Source organism: Malaclemys terrapin, chromosome 2 (genome assembly GCF_027887155.1).
Source record: "Malaclemys terrapin pileata isolate rMalTer1 chromosome 2, rMalTer1.hap1, whole genome shotgun sequence".
NCBI classification, from domain to species: domain Eukaryota; kingdom Metazoa; phylum Chordata; order Testudines; family Emydidae; genus Malaclemys; species Malaclemys terrapin.
Window position 1 is genome coordinate 121,538,449 of NC_071506.1, and position 22,172 is coordinate 121,560,620.

Consider the following 22,172-nt stretch of genomic DNA (forward strand, 5'->3'; position numbering starts at 1 on the left):
CTGAGAGAAGTTCCTGCTTAGTGCATCTGCTGTGGTATTCTGGCATCCAAGTAGATATGCTGCTGTGACATGGATATTGTGCGAGATGCATCAGTGCCAGAGCTGCATGGCTTCTCTGCATAGCAAGTGTGAGCATGCTCCCTGCTGCCTATGAAAAACATTCATGCCATGTTGTCCGTGAGGGTTTGTGTGGTCTTGTTTTTGATGATCGGTAAGAAGTGGGAGCAAGCGTTGTGAATGGCTCGTAGTTCTAAAAGATTTATGTGGAGAAGGGATTCTGCTGGGGAACAATGGCCCTGGATGGAATGAGAGTTCAGATGTGCCCCCCAACCCAGGAGTGATGCGTCTGTCATGATGGTCATTGTCGGGGAATTTTGTACAAGAGGAACCCCTGCACAGACATTGTCTGGTTGTGTCCACCAGAGCAGGGAGTCTTATTTTGTTGGCATTGTGAGGTGCCTGTTTATACTGTGTGTGGGATGTAAACCGACTGGAGTCAAACGCATTATCTACGAATGTGTAGTCTTGCGTGCCTGACAACGAACATCGTGGCGGCCATGTGGCCTAGCAGTTGCAGGCAAGTCCAGGCAGTGACTTGCGAGCCGTTTCGTGCTGTGGAGATCAGGTTGGTTAAGGTGAGCAATCGTTGTGATAGAGGTGCCGTCACCTCGGGAGACATGAGGTAGGCTCCATTCAACTCTAGTTTTTGCACTGGTGTTAGTGTTGATTTTTGTGCATTTATTTGGAGGCCTAACCTCATGAAGAGAGCTATCGTCTGTTTGGTGCACTCTGATGCTGCTTATTGTGTAGGTACTTCCAGCAGGAAGTCATCCAAGTATGGGAATATCTAAGTTCCTTTCCTGTGGAGGTAGACCACAGATGGCAAGGACCTCTTGAAAAAAAAACTAGAGAAGTAGTGGATAGGCCGAAGGGTAGGATCTTGTATTGGAAATGATCCTGTCCTATTGCTGGAATTACGGTGGCTAAGGTGACCATCTTGAAGTGTTGGGTTTTCACAAAGTTGAGTGGAAGACTGAGAATGGGTCTCCACCCTCCTGTTTTTTTTCTGTATGAGGAAATAATGTGAATAGAAGCCCTTCCCATCTGTATTCTGTTGGTACCAGTTCTACCACTCCTAGTGGTACGAGGTGGGTTACCTCTTGTTGCAGTAGGGCTTCATGAGAGGGGTCCCTGAAGGGGGAGGGGGGGAAGAAGGGGAGTAAAAGGGATGGAGTATCCAACTTCAATTATCTCCAGTACCCATTTGCCTGTTGTGATGGACTTCCAGACTGGATAGTATGGAATTAGACAGTCTGCAAATGGTTGAGAGATGGGGAAGGGTTCCAGCGCTGAGAGATGTGAGTGTAGACTGGAATTGCTGCATGTTATAGTATTTACTCTGTAATCTCTTGTTCCTAGGAATATAAATTCCCAGGGATTTCAGTGTTGCCCTTGAGAATGTGTAAAGACTCATCTGTCTTGGCCATGAAGAGTTTGGGCCCTTCAAACGGCAGACCCTCAATTGTCAATTGCATCTCTTTTCCAGAGAGATGCAACCAAGCAGCTCTCCTCATGACTATTGCGGTAGCTGTAGACCACGCTGCCATGTCTGCAGAGTCCAAGGCGGTCTATCAATGCTATTCCAGCAATCAGTTGTCCCTTGGGGACATCACTCAAAACTGGTATAGTTGTACGCGTCAGTTGTGGCAGACTGATGGTAGGTGGCAGCATGTCCTGTAGTTGCATGGAGCTGCTTGGTGCCAAGTGTGTTGTTGGTGGCATGGGTTGCTATATCTGAGCTGGCTTGCTTGGAGTCCTTAGCTCTCTTGTGGTACCCATAGTACCAGAAGGTACCGCAACTTCAGTGGTAGAAACTTCTGGTGAGGTCCGTACCAACTGCGTATGTCAGTTCGGGGACTGCCGTTTCTTGATCATTTCCCAAGTTGGTGAATCCAAAGTACACTTTTTAGCCACCTTTTTGGTTGGGTGGTTGGTTGTCTGAGCCTTAGAAGAACCACCTCTGTCAGAGGCTGCTGTGGGTGACTTTTGCCCCGGGAGGGGGGGGTGGGGGTGGGGAAGATGTCTATGCTTCTGGCTCAGATGCTGGCTTGTGGGACCTCTCCATTAGGAGTAATTTCAATCGCAAGTCCCTGGCTTTCCTAGTCTTGGCTTTTACTTATGGCAGTGTGGACAGTTTTGAGGTACAGGTGTCTCGCCTAGGCAGTGGACACACAGAAATAACTGGGGGGGTTGTTTTATGCTAAGTAAGCTCTGAGGCACTGCTAAATGCTCTGACTGATAGCGAAAGGCAGTAGAGAAGGAACTGAAGGGGAAGGTCGCACAGCGCCACATAATCGCCAGAAGCCACGCGAGATGAGGACAGTGCATGTGCGACCCAACTGGGCACTGCTACTATAAATCTCCGATTACGAGAGTAGGGGTGCATGAAAACCTAAAATGCATCACCCACAGGGACATGACTCGAAGAACACCACTACCTTCCAGAACATAAGATGTTCTCTACTTGGAGAGCTTACAATTAGAGCTGGTTAAAAAACATTACAGATTTAGGGAAGTTCACACACTGACTTAATCATTTTTGAAATTTCAATGTCTACTTAAGTCTCATAAGAGAATCCTCCAACAAATAGGATTAACAGTTCAGGACAGGAAAGGGATGGGGTTACTAAAGCAGAGAAAAAATAGAGGAGAGAATGAATTCTTGATAGAGGACAAAGGTGAAAAGACAAGCATCTAGCAATAGCATTTTGGACAGACTGTGGGTGGGTGAACAGAAGACAAACAGTGAGGAGAGGGAAGATCTGAAATGGCAAAGATGTGACTTTGAATTTTTCTCCCATATATCTAAATAATCACTAGATGACAGATTATGAGCCTGGGAAAAAGAAAGATAGCAAAGTTAGGGAAGAAGAGTGATTAGGAATAAACAAGTTAAAATTGAGATATTAGTTTAGATTTACAGTGTTAAAATCCCACTAAGGAGGAAAGTGAGAAGAAAAGGGAAAGTAGTTAATGAATAGCTGAAGTGTTACCTATAATATTACAAAACCTGCTTTCCAACCATGCTTTTCCCTGTCTCCCCCCCCCCCAATCCCCCCACTCCTCACAACAGCTGGAGGAGGAGGAGGGGAAAGTACAGAAATGAAAATGGTACTCATGGGAGACTTAAAATTTCTGTGCACAATATTTTAAAATTCTGCATATTTTATGTGTCAAAACAGAACATGGCTGCTCCGGTTTCAATTATTTTGGTAATTTATTTCAAAAGTACCTGTCAACAATACAGACAACAGCAAAGAAGATCCCCCAGGAGTAGAGAGTTAAAGAAACCCCTACAACAACCCAGTTCCAGTTGGAGAGGGGGTAGATGAGCTGTGTGGGGTCCCCAGAGCCCAGACACCTGTACGCCCATCCTCTCAGAGCCCAGGTGCGGTGTACCCCTCAGCCCAGATAGCAGCACCCCCTTCTCCAGAGCCCAGCCGCAGGACAGCCCCGGGCCCAGACAGCAGCACCCCCAGAGCCTTTACTCCTCCGCAACTTCTTTACTGTCCCACCAGGGGACATGGTGTGGTGCGGCCCCGCCCTTCCTCACCCCCTTTCTGGCATGACCAGGTGCCCAGTTTTTGACCGCAACACCCGGTCGAAAAGGGACCCTGGTGGCTCTCGTCAACACCACTGACCGGACCATTAAAGGTCGGTCAGCAGTGCGGCAATGCTAAGGCAGGCTAGTTCCTACTTGTCTTGGGGCACCACACTGCACCCCTGAAGCAGCCAGCAGGTCCGGCTCCTAGACAGGAGGACCACGGGGCTCCGTGCGCTGCCCCTGTCCTGAGCATCGGCTCTGCACTCCCATTAGCTGGTTCCCGGCCAATGGAATCTGCGGGCAGTACTTGCAGGCAAGAGCAGGGTGAAACACAGAGCCTTCTGCCCCCCACCTTCCCCCTGGCCTAGGAGCTAGACCCAAACCCCTCCTGCCTGGCCCCCCAGCCCAGAGCCCATATCCTCTCCTGCACCCCAACCCCCTGCCCCAGCCCAGAGCCGCCTCCCACACCCTGAACCCCTCATCTCGGGGGGAGGGATAGCTCAGTGGTTTGAGCATTGGCCTGCTAAACCCAGGGTTGTGAGTTCAATCCTTGAGGGGGCCACTTGGGAATCTGGGGCAAATCAGTATTTTATCTCCAGCCCCACCTCAGAACCAGTACCCTGAGCCCAGAGCCCACACCCCAACCCCCCCACACACATTCCAAATCCCTCGGCCTGAAGCACCTTCCTGCACCCCAAACCCCTCATCCCCAGCCCAGAGCCCACACCCCCAGCCAGAGCCCTCACCCCCTCCTGCACACCAACTACCTGCCCCAACCCGGAGCCCCTTCCCACACACTAAAGCCCTCATTTCTGGCCCCACAAACCCATTTAGAGCCTTCACCCCCTCCCGCACCCCAACCCTCTGCCCCAGCCCAGTGGAAGTGAGTGAGGATGGGGGAGAGGGAATGTAGTGAGTGGGGAGAGGAGCCTCAAGGAAGGGGCAGGGCCTTGGGTAGGGGCGGGACTAGGGTGTTCGATTTTGTGCAAATAGAAAGTTGGCAACTCTACTCCTTTGCCAGAGCTGGCTGGGTCTCCCAGGCCCTCTCCTATCCCTGGGAGAATGAGGATCAAGGAGCATGCAGCCTCCAGCCCCACCAAGCTGGGCGCTCTGCTCACTGCAAGTTGGCATCTACAGAGTCCAGCGGCCCCTAGCGGCAGCCAGAAATTCTGAGGGGGGTAAACAGAGAATTTTGTGCAATTCTGCATTGCACAGCGGCACAGAATTCCTTCAGGAGTAAAATGGTAGAACAGCTCTGATCATACCAGTTAGGAACCAGACTACCAACTAGTAGAATACATGAAGTGCAGAGGTGGTTTAAAAAAAAAAAAGTCTCACTCCATTTGAAGGCATTAGTTTGAGAGTGCAATTTCAATTATTCTGCAAGTCTTGCCATTGTAGCAAATCCACTCTAGTGGCACAGGGCACAGGCACAGAAGGATTATCAGAGCTGCATGAAAGTATTCCGGTAGCCAAGAGGTCAATGGGGAGAGGAGAAAGCACAACTGAAGTGAGGAAGGGGCAATACCTATAGCTTGTATAGGCCTACATATTTTATATGGAAACAAAAATCAAAGTTATGGGACTGTGTGACCTCAGACAGGTGACCTTTACTCCAGTCAATATGCAGTAACAGACATACACTAGGAAGATAAACAAAAAGTGACAGGATGCTTTCCTGTTCTCTGGAATTCAGAGAGCAACATTTGGCAGGTACACCACTACTGCTGCTGCAGATATGACAGCATTCACTTAAGACATCTCATTTTTTCACCTTCAGAGGCATCACAATACTTATAGACACCTGGCACACATTTTAGGCATGTTATCAGGCACAAATCCAAAAGGAAAGTGCCTTTACCATCTGCAAACCACAACTCAAGACAACTGAATAAAAATTAAGACACTAAAAATTGGGGCTGTTGGTTAATTGCAGTTAACTCGCACGATTAACTCAAATCGTGATTAATTGCAATTAAATAGAATACCAATTTAAATTTTAATCTGATTTTTTTCTACATTTTAAAATAGTGATTACAGTTACAATACAGAATACCAAGTGTACAGTGCTCACTTTATATTTTTGATTACAAATATTTGCACTGTAAAAAGCATAAAGAAATAGTATTTTTCAATTCACCTCATACAAGTACTGTAGTGTAATCTCGATCATGAAAGTGCAACTTACAAATGTAGATTTTTGTTACACAACTGAACTCAAAAAACAAAACAATGTAAAATTTTAGCGCTTACAAGGCCACTCAGTCCTACTTCTTGTTTAGCCAAACAAGTCTGTTTACATTTACAAGAGAAAATGCTGCCTGCTTCTTATTTAGAATGTCACCTGAAAGCGAGAACAAGCACTTGGTATGGCACTTTCGTAGCTAGCATTGCAAGGTATTTACCTTCCAGATATGCTAAACATTCGCATGCCCTTTCATGCTTTGGCCACCATTCCAGAGGACATGCTTCCATGCTGATGATGCTCATTAAAAAAAAAAAGTGTTAAATTAGTGACTGAATGCCTTGGGGGAGAATTGTACGTCTCCTGCCCTGTTTTACCCACATTCTGCCATATATTTCATGTTATAGCAGTGACCCAGCACACGTTTGTTTTAAGAACACTTTCACTGCAGATTTGATAAAACGCAAAGAAAGTACTAATGTGAGATTTCTAAAGATAGCTACAGCACTCGACCCAAGGCTTAAGAATCAGAAGGGCCTTCCAAAATCTGAGAGGGACGAGGTGTGGAGCATGCTTTCAGAAATCTTAAAAGACCAACACTCAGATGTGGAAACTACAGAACCCGAACCACCAAAAAAGAAAATCAACCGTCTGCTGGTGGCACCTGACTCAGATAATGAAAATGAACATGCATCAGTCCGCATTGCTTTGGATGCATGTCCTCTGGAATGGTGGCTGAAGCATGAAGGGACATATGAATCTTCAGCGCATCTGGCATGTTAATATCTTGCGTTGCTGGTTACAACAGTGCCACGCGAATGCCTGTTCTCACTTTCAGGTGAGATTGTAAATAAGAAGAGGGCAGCATTATCTCCTGCACACGTAAACAAACTTGTTTGTCTGAGCAATTGGCTGAACAAAAAGTAGGATTGAGTGGATTGGAGGCTCTAAATGTTTACATTGTTATGTTTTTGAATGCAGTTTTGTTTTGTACATAATTCTACATTTGTGAGTTCAACTTTCATGACAAGAGATTGCACTACAGTACTTCTATTAGGTGAATAAAATATACTATTTCTTTTTTACAATACAAATATTTGTAATCAAAAATAAATAAAGTGAGCACTGTACACTTTGTAATTGAAATCAATATATTGAAAATATAGAAAACATCCAAAAATATTTAAATAAATGGTGTTGTATTATTGTTTAATCACATGATTAATCGCTTGACAGCCCTACTAAAAATGCAAAACATTCCTGCGGTGCCTTCATTAACTCCATCAGCAGTTGAGGCTGTTCAACAATCAAAGGCTGGGTCTACACTACCCGCCTGAATCGGCGGGTAGAAATCGACCTCTCGGGGATTGATTTATTGCGTCCCGTTGGGACGCGACAATCGATCCCCGAATCAACACTCTTACTCCACCAGCGGAGATGGGAATAAGCGCCGTCGACGGGAAGCCGCAGAGGTCGATTTTGCCACCGTCCCTACAGCGGGGTAAGTCTGCTGCGATACGTCGAATTCAGCTACGCTATTCGCGTAGCTGAATTTGCGTATCTTAAATCGACCCCCCTCCCCTCCAGTAGTGTAGATGTAGCCTAAGTCCCCATCAGTGGTCTCCATAAAACATTTTTCCAGAAGTTTGGTTACTCATCTTTAACAAGATGAACACAACTGAGAATACAATAGTAGAGTCTTCAGATAACAAATCAGCACATTATAGTTTACCAGAATGAACTATTTCTACAATGTACCTTCCAAAAGATGACAATGTAATGTGACAGAAGTTCTTTAAAAAAAATGGTAGTTTAAAGTCACCTCTGGAAGAAAAAAAAAAAGCTTCACTTCCAAAGGCCCATTAGCAATATTTTTTATGATCAAATAGGGAGGTTCCTCAAGATGTATGGTCCCCACCTGTATTCCACAAGTATGGATGCACATCATGCACCTGAGTCCAGAGATTCTCAACAAGCAACGTCAATTGGTGTGTACACACACACACACACACACACACACACACACACACACATCTTCCTCATGCTCCAGACTGAAGGCATAAAAGGCAGTGTGGGCCAATGGGATGTATGATTTGGTCATCTTCCTGAATTAGAAGATTCAGAGAGAAATGAATCCTGATAGGACGAAGGACTGACATCCTCAGAAAGTCCGGAAACAAAAACGGTCAGGGCCAGTTGGGTGCTATGAGAATGACTCCTGCCCTGTTGCGACAGATGTTGCCTAAGACCCATGATAGCAGGGGAATGAATGGAAAGACACATCTGAGTTGGTCCGTCCATGAGAACAGGAGAGACTCACCCTGGGAGTCATTGCCCATAGATACTCTGGAACAGTATTGGGGAAGTTAGTTGTTTGGGGGCATGGAGAGCCCATTGAGGTGTTCCCACTAACTGAAAGACTTGTTCAGGACAGAACTCATGATCTGCAGAGAAGTGCCTGCTTGGGTTGTCTGCTAATGAATTCTGAACACCTGGATAGTGATATGGTTTCTGGTGCACCAATGCCAAAGCCTGACTGCTACCAGGCAGAGGGAAAGGGATCTTGCATCAACCTGCTTGTTTTATACAAAAGAGACCATGGTGATGTTGTCCAACATTGCTTGGATACAGAATGAATGCATGAGCAGGAGAAAGGCCCACTCACACTTGTTCTGGGTTCGACTACCAGGTTAAAGATGTGATGACCCTGGCGAGAACGGTCACTCTGGTGTTTATGTGGTCCCCCATCTGGCAAGTAGAAGGACAAGAGCCAGGCCTACAGGCAGCATAAATGAATTCTGACAAATGGTGTTACAAGTACACAAGGCCATGTGGCCTAGCAGAGAAAGCTTACATTGCCCATTGACTAAAATGTTGGGGTGGGGTGGGGGGGAAGAGCGTGAGGAAAGCTCTCGCTGAAACTCGAGTCCAGTGTCACTGATATACTTTATCATCTGTGTGCTGTCAAAATGGACTTTTCTTTGTTCATGTAAACACTGCACTTCGCCAGAAGATGAAGCAGGAACAAAGTCACTCATCTGACTGTGTTGTTGGAGTGACCTACTACTTGGAGCTAATCATCAAAATAGGGGAAAAAATGACATCTCAGATGGGCTTTGTGAATACCCTGAGCACTATTGCTAATCCAAAGGGAAGGGCTCCGAACTAGTAATGTTTCCTGACTAACCAGGAACTGAAGCAATTCTGTAGGACAGATTAATATTTACATTTAAAAAAAAAGTGCCCTTCATATGGAGAACTATGAACCACATTCACATTTTGTAGGGAGGGGTAACCAATTTGAATAAGGTGTTAAGTTGTCAGGGGGTCCCGGACCCAACCCTACATCTCTTTTGGAGACTAAGTAGTATAGGGAATAGTAACCCTCTCCCTTGATATTGAGGTGGTACTTGCTTGATCTATTGCCCCTTGCTGAAGAAAAGAATCTGCACCCTGGCAAAGAATCTCCTTGTGAGAGTGGTTCCTGAAGGGGGGGGTGCGAGGAGGGAAGAGAAATTTGATGGCGTAACGATGGTGGGTAATTTTTAGCAGCCAACTGTCTGTCATGATAGAGTCCCAATTGTAGGCAAAAGGTGAGACTGCCCCAAAAGAAAAAAAAATGGGGAGATTGACCCCCTACCATTTCTATAACTGAGGTGTCAAAAGTAGCCCTTACGTCGGTGGGAATGGGTGGAAGTCACAGCAGTAGAGGGGTCTGAAAATGGAGGCACCTGAATGTCTATGGTGTATTCTCTCAGAGGCAGAGGTCTAAATGCCCAGTGAGGGAAGCATTGGGCTTGAGCCTTTGAGGGAGTGGTGAGACTCAGTCTTTAATATTATCAGCCTGTTCTGTGAGGAGGACAGATCTTGGATGATACCCTGCACATCTCTAGGGAAACCTGAGCATTGCAACCACGACTTTTCTCATAACAATGCAGTATCTGTTGCCTCCTCTGTGTTTGGAGGGACGTTTTGGCCACCAAACTGCCCTCATTCACTAAGGCCTGGAAACAGGACCTATTCTCCTCAGGGAGCTGGTCATTAAATTCCATACACTCAGTGTAATTAGGAAAATCATATTTGGCCAAGAAAGCCTAGTAATGAGAGATCCAGAACTGGAGAGAGAGGTGAAAAAGAGACAAGCAGCACAACCTTCTCATCAGAGCGAGTAGCTTTTGGGTGCTGTTTCTTAGATCACTGTAGCCACCTACACCACCAATGAGTTAAGCGGTGGGTGAGAACAAAAACCCTCACCAGTTGGATGGAACTAAAGTAATGCTTCTCTGCCCTCCTAGGGATGAGAGCACAAGAAGCAGGAATGTGCCAAACCGTCTTTGCTGGGTCCAGAATGGCCTTGTTGATGGGAGGGCAACTTGACCGGGACTTCATCAAGCTGCATCTGTAGCTCCACAGCCACCCTGGGCATGAGTTCTTGATATTGCTTAAAGTTGTCTGGTGGAAATGGAGAAGATAGAGTAACCGACTCACTGGGTGAAGATTATGAGATTGCTCGCTAAACTTGTTGGATCCGGCTCACCTTCCCGTTCTGTATATTCCAACAGTGCCATTTGTGGATGTCCAGGCAATGTCAAAATAGGATTCCTGCACCAATCCTGGCTGTTTAGAGTAGGGCTCTCGTGGTCCCGGTTATTGCCAGCATGATGGATCAACTGACAGAAGTGGACCTCATGGCATGACCTCAAACCACCTTTCTCCTGTGGAATCTTATCTGGGCCTGCTTTGTTATGTCACTGCCTGATGTCACACAGACTTCTGTGGGGCCTAAGACTCATCAAAAGAGAAAGCCATATCACTTATCTCCAGTGGAACCGACAGTTGCATCTTAATGCTGGCAGGTGGGATAGGAGAACAACTCTAAATAATAGGACAGTCTCTTCCTCTGTTGTAACAACATCCCAGAATAGAGACTGTCCCGATAGGAGGGATTGGATTGAGCAAAGATGTCCACTGGGGAAATGTAGGTCTTAGATCACCCTGGGGTGCATTGGCTGTAGAAGTGGATCGGACCACCAGGAGGTAGTTATCCCGAACCTCATGTGTACCAGGTCTCCCAACTTTGATGGGGTCAGGAAAAGATACTCTCTCTTCGGGGCAGTCTTAAATTAAGATGGCTTGTCCTTATGTTTATGAGTGCTCCCAGCGCTTTTGACACCTTCTCCTTAGCCTTCACAGTCTTAGTCTTTGGCTCCCAAGTTTGTGCTCAGAGGGGCTCTGCCTGCTCTATGAGACTAATATACTTGGTGGGGGGAAATGAGGGGAGGTCATCCCTGGCACAACTCTGATTGGGGATTCATTGTCTTCTCCATGAGATTTTCTGAGTCTCAGTTCCTAATCTTCATGAGTTCTGGGGTGAAAGAGCAGCAGATGACACACACAACAGAAATATGTGCCTCACCCAGGTAATAGAGGCAGCATTGATGTTCGCCGCTCACCAAAATGAGCGAGGACAGGAAACAGTTTTTGAACCCTGTGCATGCATGATTCTAGACTGGAAAGGTTTCAGCCTGCACCACCTTTTATGCCCTTGGTTTGGAGCATGAGGAGAGCTGTGGCACATGTGCAGGCCAGACAGACACTCTACATCCAGGTGTAGGGGGCACATGCATATCCCATGTGTGGAATTCACATAGGAACCATCATTTGAAGAACAAACTAAACTAATATAAAAACTATTAGCAGACTATCAAAAAAAAGAAGAAATCTGGGGACACTGGATTGTGACTCTGGCCATGCACTGGTAAAAAGACTGGAGAGGCATTGGCTTGCACTGCCTCTTATACCCTAAGTCTGGAGCACAAAGGAGGCAACTGCGCATATGTGGGCCAATAGACACTGCTTGTTACGAATCTCCAGAGCCGGGTGCATGAAATGCATGCATACCCATGTGTGGAATACACACAGGGACCAGCACTCAAAGAAGAGCTGACTATTGCAACTGTCACATGATCATATACACGTCTACCCCGATATTATGTGGCCCAATAGAACATGAATTCAGATATAACGCGGTAAAGCAGTGCTCAAGGGGGGGCGGGGCTGTGCACTGCAGCGGATCAAAGCAAGTTCGATATAATGCAGTTTCACCTATAACACGGTAAGATTTTTTGGATCCCGAGGACAGCGTTGTATCGGGGTAGAGGTGTGGTACCACTGTACACACTTTCAAAGGTCATTTCTGAGGTTGGAAAAAGTCAAACAGCTGAATGTGACCCATAAGTGAACTACTTCTTACTGCTGGGTATACCCCCCTTTCCCCATTTTTTCCCCTCCTTGATTTTACTTATTCCTGAGTGAATTCTGTACCGCTGCATGCACACTGAAAACATGTCCCCTCACAGATTTCTTTGCTTCCCTGCAGAAAGTGACAGGGAAGTGAAGGGAAGCCACATCAGGGCTAGTTACTTTTTAACAGGCCTGGGGTGTAGGTGGAGGGGAGCGGGAGGAGAAGAGGCGGGGGGAAAGAAGGGGGTAGAATAGGGACAGGAGAGAGTGATAGGAAGAAAAGGGGATAGGGGATTCTGAGAGGGGAGAAGCTCTGCATGCAGTGTCCCCTCAGCACCATCAGCATCTGGGGCTTCTCTATTAAGCAAGCCCATAAAACCCTCACTCTGATGAGCCCCACCTACCCTGCCTCTGGACCACCCCGATGAACCCTCACTCCCAACCAGCAGCACCTGGAGCTCCACCCCCAAGTCCCACTCCTCCTGAACTGGGTCCCCTCTACTGAGCCCCCTCCACCAAGACCAACCCACTGAGCCCCACCCCCCCACACCTAGACACCCCTCCAGAGTCCCATTGTCCCTGCATCCGGAAGCCCAGAACGAGCCCCTGTTCATATCCAGATCCCCCCATTCAGCTGCCCACACTCAGACTGCCCCAAATAGAAACCTCTCACCCCACACCTGGATCCCTTCCACACTAAGCCCCGCTACATTTGGATCCTGCTGGGCTCTGCCTGCCTGCCCATGCCTGGTGCATCTGGTGCAGAGGAGCAGGGTGCTAGGGTGTTTCTGGGGTGGGACAGGTCTAGCCCTTGTGTGCGACAGGGTTTGGTGCAGCCTCACAGTTGGGTCCGTATCCCAGGGGGAGGGAGGTGTGTGCACATACAGGGTCATCTCCCACTTCCCACATCTCCCACAGCCAGTGGCCTGTGCTCCCCACTGCCATGCTGGAGCCCCACATTTATTTATTGGCAAATACAATTTGCAGAATTTTAAAATATTGTGCAAAATTTTTTATGGGTGCAGAATTCACTCAGCTGTACTTCACTTAATCTGCTGTTTGAACTACTATTCATAGGGGATAAAATGCCTTCTTTCCTCCGATAATGTTCCATTTACAAGGTACTTTAATTCTTGAAGTGCTCAACATTTGGTTTCAGCTCCTCTACTGGTTCAATTATATTGAAGTATAGAGTAGAAGCATTTCATACAAAACTTCACATTTAAGTTTCCCATTTGAAGTGAAAAGTTGGTATTTCTGCAGTTCCTCAGTTTTGTTAAAATACATTTTAAAATATTCAAATATTGACAATACACTAGGAAACAAGACATTTGAACTATTTAGACATAAACCAACCTTCCTTAAAGCAAACGTATGATTTGATGAGGATATTTTCTACTGCTTTTCTCTCTGCTGCTACACAATGAGCAGGTTAGCACTAGTAAAAGTTTCATTCCTTTCTCCACTTTTACTCTTCACTTCCTCAAACTGCACTACCCTCAGTGTTACTGATCATTATGCTAGCCAGACAAAGATTGTTGGGACAGCAGCACTTAGGACTCCTTCCTCTCAACATATACACAAATAAACCATAATAAATTGCTGTTTTGTGCTGATTCAGAAAGTTTCTCATTTCACTCTACTGCTTGTGTTTTAAGCAGCCACTTATGTCTATCCTACAATACTTTTCCTTTGATGCTAACAGGAGGAGGCAGGGAATCCAGCAGAAGAGAACAAGCTAACAAATATGTTATCAATAGTTGTGCTGACATGGAAGACAACGTAAACAGGCTTAAGTTAGGTTTTTGTCCATAACAAAAAAAGGAGATGTGGGGAAAGTGTTCCATGCGGAGCGGCACAGGAGGAGAGGGAAACAGTTATTGAGTTTTAGATACAGTAAAAAAAAAAAAAAATATATATATATATATATTGGAATTGCCCTTTAATATTAAATTATAATAGTTAAGAATTTATTTAATCACTAGCAGAGGATCTTGACACTGGGCACTCTTAAACATGCATGTAGTAATGGTGCAAAAAATAGGACTAGATTAAAAGATATGGCAGCTTTAACAGATTTCCTTAGTATACTGAGCACTATTTTATTATAGTTAATAAGAATCTTTTTCCTGAAGGGAATGTCTTACCTTTTGCTGCCCCTGCACGGATATGCTGTGCTGCTGCAACTCTAACTCCATTAATCCTATTGCTCAATCTGCTGTCAGTTTTCTTTATTTTATCCCTATGTAGGTAAAATGAAAGAATATTTTTCAAAGGTAGTTTTGGCAAAGATAACCAAGGTATAGAATATTGCTTTTATTTGCACTGGAATATTTACTTGTGACCTCAAATGTGCTTATCAGTGAAAACAGTACCCTACAGAAGTCAATATTGGGATATAATCACAGGTCAAAATTGCAACCCATGTTATTCAGTATATTTAGTGAAGATAAACGAGAAAACGGATGGGAAATTGGAGTTAGCATTAAAGTTTCTTCAGGTAGGTAACGAATATAGCAGAGGCACATACCAGATTGTTTTACAAGCATCCGAGTGTTAGACAGTAAAATGGCATACGATTTCAATTTATATGCACGTATAACGTAATGCAAAATAGCGCAACTGGTTTAAGTTTTTCACACTGATGGGCTACCAGCTTACAGAAACAGCTGAAGTGGTGGCTAATTTAAAGACGCTCATCCTCACCAAATTACTGTACACTGAGCAAGGTCACATTTCACATTGAGGAACATTTTAATGAAGTGTCCTGGATAATTTTACAGCCTCTAACTTTCTCACACGTGAAGAAAAAGGAAATCCTATATCCGTTCAGGATATAGCTGAAATTAGCTTCCGTCAACAAAACAGTGGAGGTGTACACACTGAAGTGCTCCTTCCACTGATGTAACTCCCTTGCTATGCCGACATAATAAAGCCACCTTGATGAGAGGCCAAAGCTTATGTCAGTGCAGTTAGGGCAACGCAGTGTCTACACAGTGTCTGTAGACACTGCGTTCCTTACATCCGCTGTTGGCTGTAATTCTTGTCAATTTCACAGCTCCAGTGGCTGCTGCTGGGTCTCCACTCCAAGTCGGGCTGCCACTCAGGCTCCTGGCTTGGGCTGCTGCCCACTGAAGTCCTGGCTCCCGGCTCCTTGCCGGGAACACAACAGCCAACTGCACTCTGGGTGTGGCTCTCCCCACTGGAGGCAAGAAGCCCCAGGCAGCTGCCTCTGGCTCACAGCTGAGATGCCCCAGGAGGCAGCTGGACTCCTGATGGGCAGCTGTATGGAGCTGAGAGTCCCGGCTCTCAGTCCCCCACACTGCCCCTTTTCAGTTGATGGAAGTGCTCCTGGTAAGGACACACATCACTGACAGGAGGTTAGTGTGGACATCAGCCACCACAGTAATTAATGCAGTGGCGGTAAGTCGACCTAACATAGATTGATTTAAGATCAAAGTGTAGACATAGAATTAGGCTGTCCTTCCTCCATCCCTTGCACATTTGGCTAAGTTGCAATTTTGTGACAGATCTCAAAAGTGTTTGTATATGTTAGCTTCTCTTCATATGGAAGAATTAGCTTTTCTTTATACAGATCTATTATTCATTATATTCTTCTTCTCAAACTACAACAAGGAGTTATGGATTTGTATGTTTATGTGACTCACAACATACCTATCAATCATCATCATCATCATCAAGCAATTCCAGGCTGAAGCAAATAGATAAAAAAGGAACAGCATCCAATTCATCCTTGTATTTACACTTACAAAAAGGCAATCATTTATTTAAAAAAAGGTAAATCTGCATGTCTACATTTGACAGAATCCATTTTAAAGCCTATATCTTCAAGGCATAGAATGAAGCTCAAAACAGTCAAAAGAGGGAATCAGATTTTAAGAAATTGCTGGAAATGAGGTACAAATCCTCAAATCTCAATGTTAATGGAAACTTAGATAACCATGGATTTTCTGGTTGCATGCATTATGTTTAGGTCCTTAATTAACTAGTTCTGTGAAATTAAAACCTACTTTTCCAGTTGTGGCTTTCCTTTCTTCTTGCTTATTGCAGATAAGCCCCGTTTCTCTCCTGCATGCTAGAGAACAAATACCATGATGATAGTTAGAAAATAAAACTCCACAAGAACCAAGCAAAATGTACATTTACATCTCGTATTGGACAAAAGTATAAAGTTCAAAGTTTAATAAGAGTTCAGAGGCAGAAATCTCAAGAGTCTTTCCCATTTATAGTTGACGGCTAAGGCTCCTAGGTGCTACAGTATTATGGTAACAAGCGTGTTTCTAGAAATCCAAAAGCATTTTATGTTTTCTTAATTTAGAATTGCCAGGAATTACGTTCATGTGGTCTGCCTTGGCTGAATGGTAGTAGCCAGTGAAAAAATGCTGATTATTAGTATCAGCAAGTATTTGGAAGAATGAAACAAATTGCTGATTTGAGTGTTGGAAACAAGCCGTAAGTCTTTTCCTGTTGAGTGAAACTAGAAGAGTTTCAACTGGCAACACCTAACAATTCTTTCATTGAAAAGAACCAGTTTGTTCTCCAGAGTTATTCACAATGCTTACGTCTATTGACACTGCTGAGAGGAAAAGCTAATCTCATAAGTGAATGAAGTTACTGGCTATTCAGAAGAGTGTCCACATTCTGCAAGTTACTCTACTCCATCACTTGGATGCACAACACTCATACTGGAGACCAATATTTAGAAACAACCTTCAGTTTTCCCCACTCTGGGTTGTTGGGTACCAGCTATAGGTATGTCAGAGAGGAATATGGCATCTATGTTCTCACAGGATGCTTCTTCTCCCAATTACTACCCCCCAATCTATCAAGACTGGTACAATGAACCAAAAGAAAGCTACACTCTCCTTTACTATAAGTAAGATTCTGTAATTTGGTGAATGAGTGAAAATTAGTTATGACAATTCAGAGTAAGTTTGCAGTTTATGGTATATTCATCCTTCCCCTTAAAATAGTATGTGGTATTTAATATTTACTGTCTCATGCTTATATACTATTAAGTCAAGAAGTAGAAATAGTTAGTGGATTGCAAGATTTATAGAATGTTACTTTGAAGGAAACTTTAGTTCACTGTGTATTTTGCAAGACCCACAAAGCTGTTCTTTTGGCTTGCAATATTGCTATATTTGTCAATACCCAACTCTATATGTCTGATGAAAAATAAATGCAATTCCATTTATTGAGCTATACCATAGTAACTATTAGTTACTACATACATTTTTTTTTCAGAAATAACAAGGCAGATGACTCGTGAAAAGTTTAAGTATGTGCAACTATCTACCAATTTAGTTCTTCTACTTCTGTAACAGTTACTCTTGTTTGAAATAGTTACTGGAGAATTTCACTGTAATATCAAGGGGATGGACACTGGATAGCCACAAATAAATGTCACTACAATTGTCTTTCAGCAAAAGATAATAGCATTTTAGTTGCATATACAATGCACGTGTGATACAATGGATACAAACGAAGTGTTAAGTGCCATCAGATGAGCCATTTGAACAGTACCAAACAGGTTACTCTATGTTGCTGTTTGCAATTAGGTAAAAAATAATCCTCAAGCTTTAAACTGTATTCAGTGAGAACCCAAAAAATAAGGTGTTCCCTATAGTCAATATTCAGTTCCACTCAATTTCCCTTTCTGCTCAGATCTCTCTCATCAGGAGATTTTAATTATGGATCAGTAAATTTAATACATGGCTATAAGTAAGGAAGTAGTAAGAATTATACAAAAAGTTAAATGAGGGTTGCTATAAGTAATATAGTCACTAACAAGCTGAACTTAAACAGTTTCAAGAATTAACGCTGTAGTGTGTATAATTAGCCTTAAAGTAAAATTTAATGCTGAGCTCTGGATAATAGCCTCACCTACCATTATGAAATAAATGAAAGCCACTTACCTGATCAAGTAAGTTCGTACAGTGCTCTGGATGCTGTTGAACAGTGCAGTTTTTTCTTCTCCAATCCACTACCCCATTCTGTTCAGAGTGTTTTATGGTAAGGCCATCCAGTGAAGAACATTTTGTACTGCTAGTGCTGGTGAAAAACACATTATACAAGTATAAAAACTTCTGAGATTTCCATAACAGCATTCCCAATTTTGTAGCATATTAGGAAGACAGGTGTTTTCAGAAAAAATTAAAATCTTTCTTAACAGATCTCTAAGTGGAACGTGGTGTGTGTGTGTGTGTGTGTGTGTGTGTGTGTGTGTGTGTGTGTGTGTGTGTAAATTTTTATATAAAATGGCTGTAAGCTAGATCAACCTTAAATTTACTTTACTTAACAGGCAATTACATACTAGGGATACTTATGGTGTGTACACATGTGGGGTAATGTACTACTGGGGGAATTCTGCACCACTGCATATGTGCAAAATTTATGTCCCCTGCAGATTTCTTTGCTTCCCTGCAGAAAAATGATGAATAGGGAAGTCACAAAAGCAGTCATGCGACCTTCCCCAGCAGTATGTTCTGGGTGCCCGAGGTAAAGGACTGTGGGGCAGGAGGCAGGACTGGGGAAGACCCTGCGCCAGGTTCACCTGCTAGTCCTGGCTGGGCTAGGGAGGTCAGGACTTCCTCTTCCCCTGCACAGCATCTGGGGCTGGGTAAGACCCACCCCTGGCATTTCTCCCCCAGCTGCAAGAAGTTCTGCAAACTCCCCTGGCCTCCACCCCACATCCTGCGCCCATCACTCCTCAGCTACAGGGGGAGGGACCCCTGTACAGGGAGCTGCTCCTCCATCGGCCCAACCTCCATGCATCCAGACTCCCTCATACTCACTTTCCTGCCAAGCCCCTCTCCCCCAAAGACTCTGAACTCCCCTGATGAACACCACTCCCCCTGCACCCAGACCACCCCCATGAGCCACCTGCACCCAGATCCCCACCCCACTGAGCCCCAACCAGCTGCACCTGGATCCCCACCCAGCTGAGCCCCACTTTCCCAGCATCTGGATCCCCCACTGAGCCCCCCCCAGAGCCCACTCTGCTGAGCCCCAACCACCTTCACCTGGAGCCCCCTGCAGAGTCCCATTACCATTGCACCCAGAACCCCCGCAACAAGCCCCTGTGCATCCAGATTCCCCCCCCCCCCGCACCTGGATCCCCCACTGAGTCACCCACACACAGAACCCTTTCAACTCACACTGCGATCCCCCCACACTGAAGCCCCTCCATACTTAGATCCTGCATTGCTGGGCTTGTCTGCCCACATGAAGGCGCAGAGCCCTTGGGTGTTTCTGGGGCAGGCCCGGTCCTTGGGCTGTGTCAGGGTTGGGTGCAGTCTCACTGCTGAGTCCATGTCCTGGGAGAGGGGAGGGGGAAAAAGGAGCTGCACAGTGATCTCCCACCTCTGTGTAGCCCGTGACCTTTGCTCCCCGATGCCATGATGGAGCCTTCACATTTATTTGACAAATAAAATGTGCAGAATTTTAAAATATTGTGCGCAGAATGCCCTCAGAAGTATAAATGTGTTCTATTAGAGAGTGTGATTTCTAAAGAACCCTAAACTGCTGTATTATCCAACTGTGTAGACAAGCCCTTACTCCTGTTCTTTTTACAAAATTTAGGATATATTCAAACTCACAAATCCTAATAGCTCATGGAAATGTTTCATGATTCATTTCCTTTTTTTACACTTAAAAAGGGCAAGTGGTTAAACAGCAGTTTTCCAGATTTAGATTTTTTTTTAATCTTGTTTTCCTTCTCTTCTGAACTTCAAAAATATTGAAAAAGTGACTACATACCCTTACTTCAAAAATATACAAGAAAGTTAGAAAAAGCTGTGTGGCACCATCTACAAACCACTTTTGTGCTCATTTCTACAGCCACATAGAATTTAAAACTATCCCTTTGGCTGCATATTCTCTGTCCTCACACTAGCTACTTCTGAAAAGTGTTGAAAAATCTAAACTAGTGTTTGGCATTTACTTTGGGCCTCAATGCCTTCCACTCAAACCACACATGGCAATAGCCAGTCTGATTGATTTGTAACTAAGTATAGACACATTGGTCAACAGACTCTTGGAACAAGATTTCTGATGGGGGTCACCAGGCCATATGGACCTATAATCCACCCTTCATCTGTCATCCACAGATGTGCCCCACTCTTGACTGAGAACAAAAAGAAAAAACAATAAATAAAGTGTCTTATACATTTATAACAATATTTTGCTATATGACATTTGGCTTTTAAATACATTTTAAAATTAATTGTTCTTGCCAGCTTCATGAAAGTACTGCAATACAAAATACTTTATTCCATTCCTCATTACCAAGCACCTCTGGAAGATATTAAAGGAGAGGCTTTACAGTGAGTTAAATGTTCCAATGAATCCTGAAGAAATAGTTCGAGTAAACCTCGATCAAAACTCAGTCTTGAAGAGTCTTGAAATAGACACACTGAAAGGTCCACAACTAATGTGTACAGGAGTACTTTGGAAATTTCTGCTAAACAGTCAGCTGATAAAGGGTTAGGGATGCTTTCGATGTACCCCTTGCTGCTTTTCCAAAGACCAAGTAAGTTTTAAGACTATTTGAGTCTTCACTTCACATTCCTAACCTTCTTTCTTTAAATAAATTTGTGCTTTTTCTAAAAAAGAGTGATTGTAGGACTTAAGCCAGACTCTGCAGAAAGGTACTACATAAGCATCTCTACAGTGTACCACCACTATTCCAAAGATATAGTTTTCCTAACCCAAGATTTACACCAGATTCATATGGATGAGTATGTAAGAACTGACCTACAAAAGAAGAACACACACACACCACCTTTCTTCACTTAGGAGATGCCACTCATATTTGAACACATGAAGAGAAAGACTGAAGTTATCCACAGGAGGGGAGACAACTTCAGGGGGGGAAAAAGGGGAGACTTTAGAATAGCAAGATTACTTCTCCCTCCTTGCAGCAACCAAGCAGCTAAGACAGGGACAGAAGTTAAGACCTTTCCCCCACTTTACAGAAACCAGCAGATTCAAGATGGGAGATAAGAAAGTTTCTCTCTTCCATCAACTTGTGGATGGGGCACTTCAAGTTTCAGATTGCTACTACTTAAATCCCTGTACCATCCCAGCAACTGGGTTAAGCAAAGTGCTGTTTTTTTTTGTTTTTTGCTTTTAGGTTAACAGAACCCTCATCTTACGTATCCAATAGGTTTAGTTTAGCCCTAACTGATTAGGTCTACAGACAAGGTGTGGCATAGAACAAGTTATAGTTTCCAGAGTAAGAAAGAGGGAAATTTAGATGGAGCATGATATAGAGATATATGCATGTATGTATGTAAGTAAAATGGAAAATCAGCTTCTCTTCTTACTCTGTGCAAGGAGCCACAGAATTTAAGATACATATTGTTACTTACGCTAGGTATTTTGCAGTTTCTGGTTTTGCTTATTTTTTTGTATGGCCAAGATACAATAAAATGTATATATAGAAATGATGAAGAACAAAGTGGCAGGCTATAAGGCACCTTGCATACAGATTTTCTGGGAAAGCTAAGCTGCTGTAAAAAGACCATTATATATAAATGCTGTAAGTCTAGATACTAAGATGGGTGAACCAGAGTGCCAGGCATTAAACAAGGATATTGGTATAATATGCACCATGGAAACTTGGTGCAATGAGGATAACCAGTAGTACATGGCACAAAATATATAGGAATCAGAGTCACATATCAAAAAATATATTTGAATTGGAAAAATACAAAGAATGGCAACAAAAATGATTAGGGGTATGGAACAGCTTCCATATAAGGCGAGATTAAAAAAACTGTTCAGCTTGGAAAAGAGACGACTACTAAGGAGGGATATGATGGGGTCTATAAAATCATGAATGGTCTGGAGAAAGTGCATAAGGAAGTGTTATTTTCCCCTTTACATAACACAAGAAGTAGGCGTCACAATGAAATTTATAGGCAGCAGATTTAAAACAAACACAGGGGAGGGATAGCTCAGTGGTTTGAGCATTGGCCTGCTAAACCCAGGGTTGTGAGTTCAATCCTTGAGGGGGCCACTTAGGGATCTGGGGCAAAATCAGTACTTGGTCCTGCTAGTGAAGGTGGGGGGCTGGACTTGATGACCTTTCCAGGTATATCTCCTCCTATAAAG

General features: G+C 44.2%; 1 protein-coding gene across 1 annotated transcript in view; it reads right to left on the reverse strand.

The window, feature by feature from the left end:
- ZCCHC2 (zinc finger CCHC-type containing 2) overlaps nucleotides 1-22,172 on the reverse strand; it is a 76,663-nt gene that overhangs the window by 11,292 nt on the left and 43,199 nt on the right. Inside the window, exons 9-11 of the mRNA XM_054017503.1 lie at nucleotides 17,972-18,107; nucleotides 16,064-16,128; nucleotides 14,180-14,274 (exon numbers count right to left, since the gene is read on the reverse strand). Of these exons, the coding sequence (XP_053873478.1) occupies nucleotides 14,180-14,274; nucleotides 16,064-16,128; nucleotides 17,972-18,107 (296 nt within the window). The remainder of the gene's footprint in view (nucleotides 1-14,179; nucleotides 14,275-16,063; nucleotides 16,129-17,971; nucleotides 18,108-22,172) is intronic.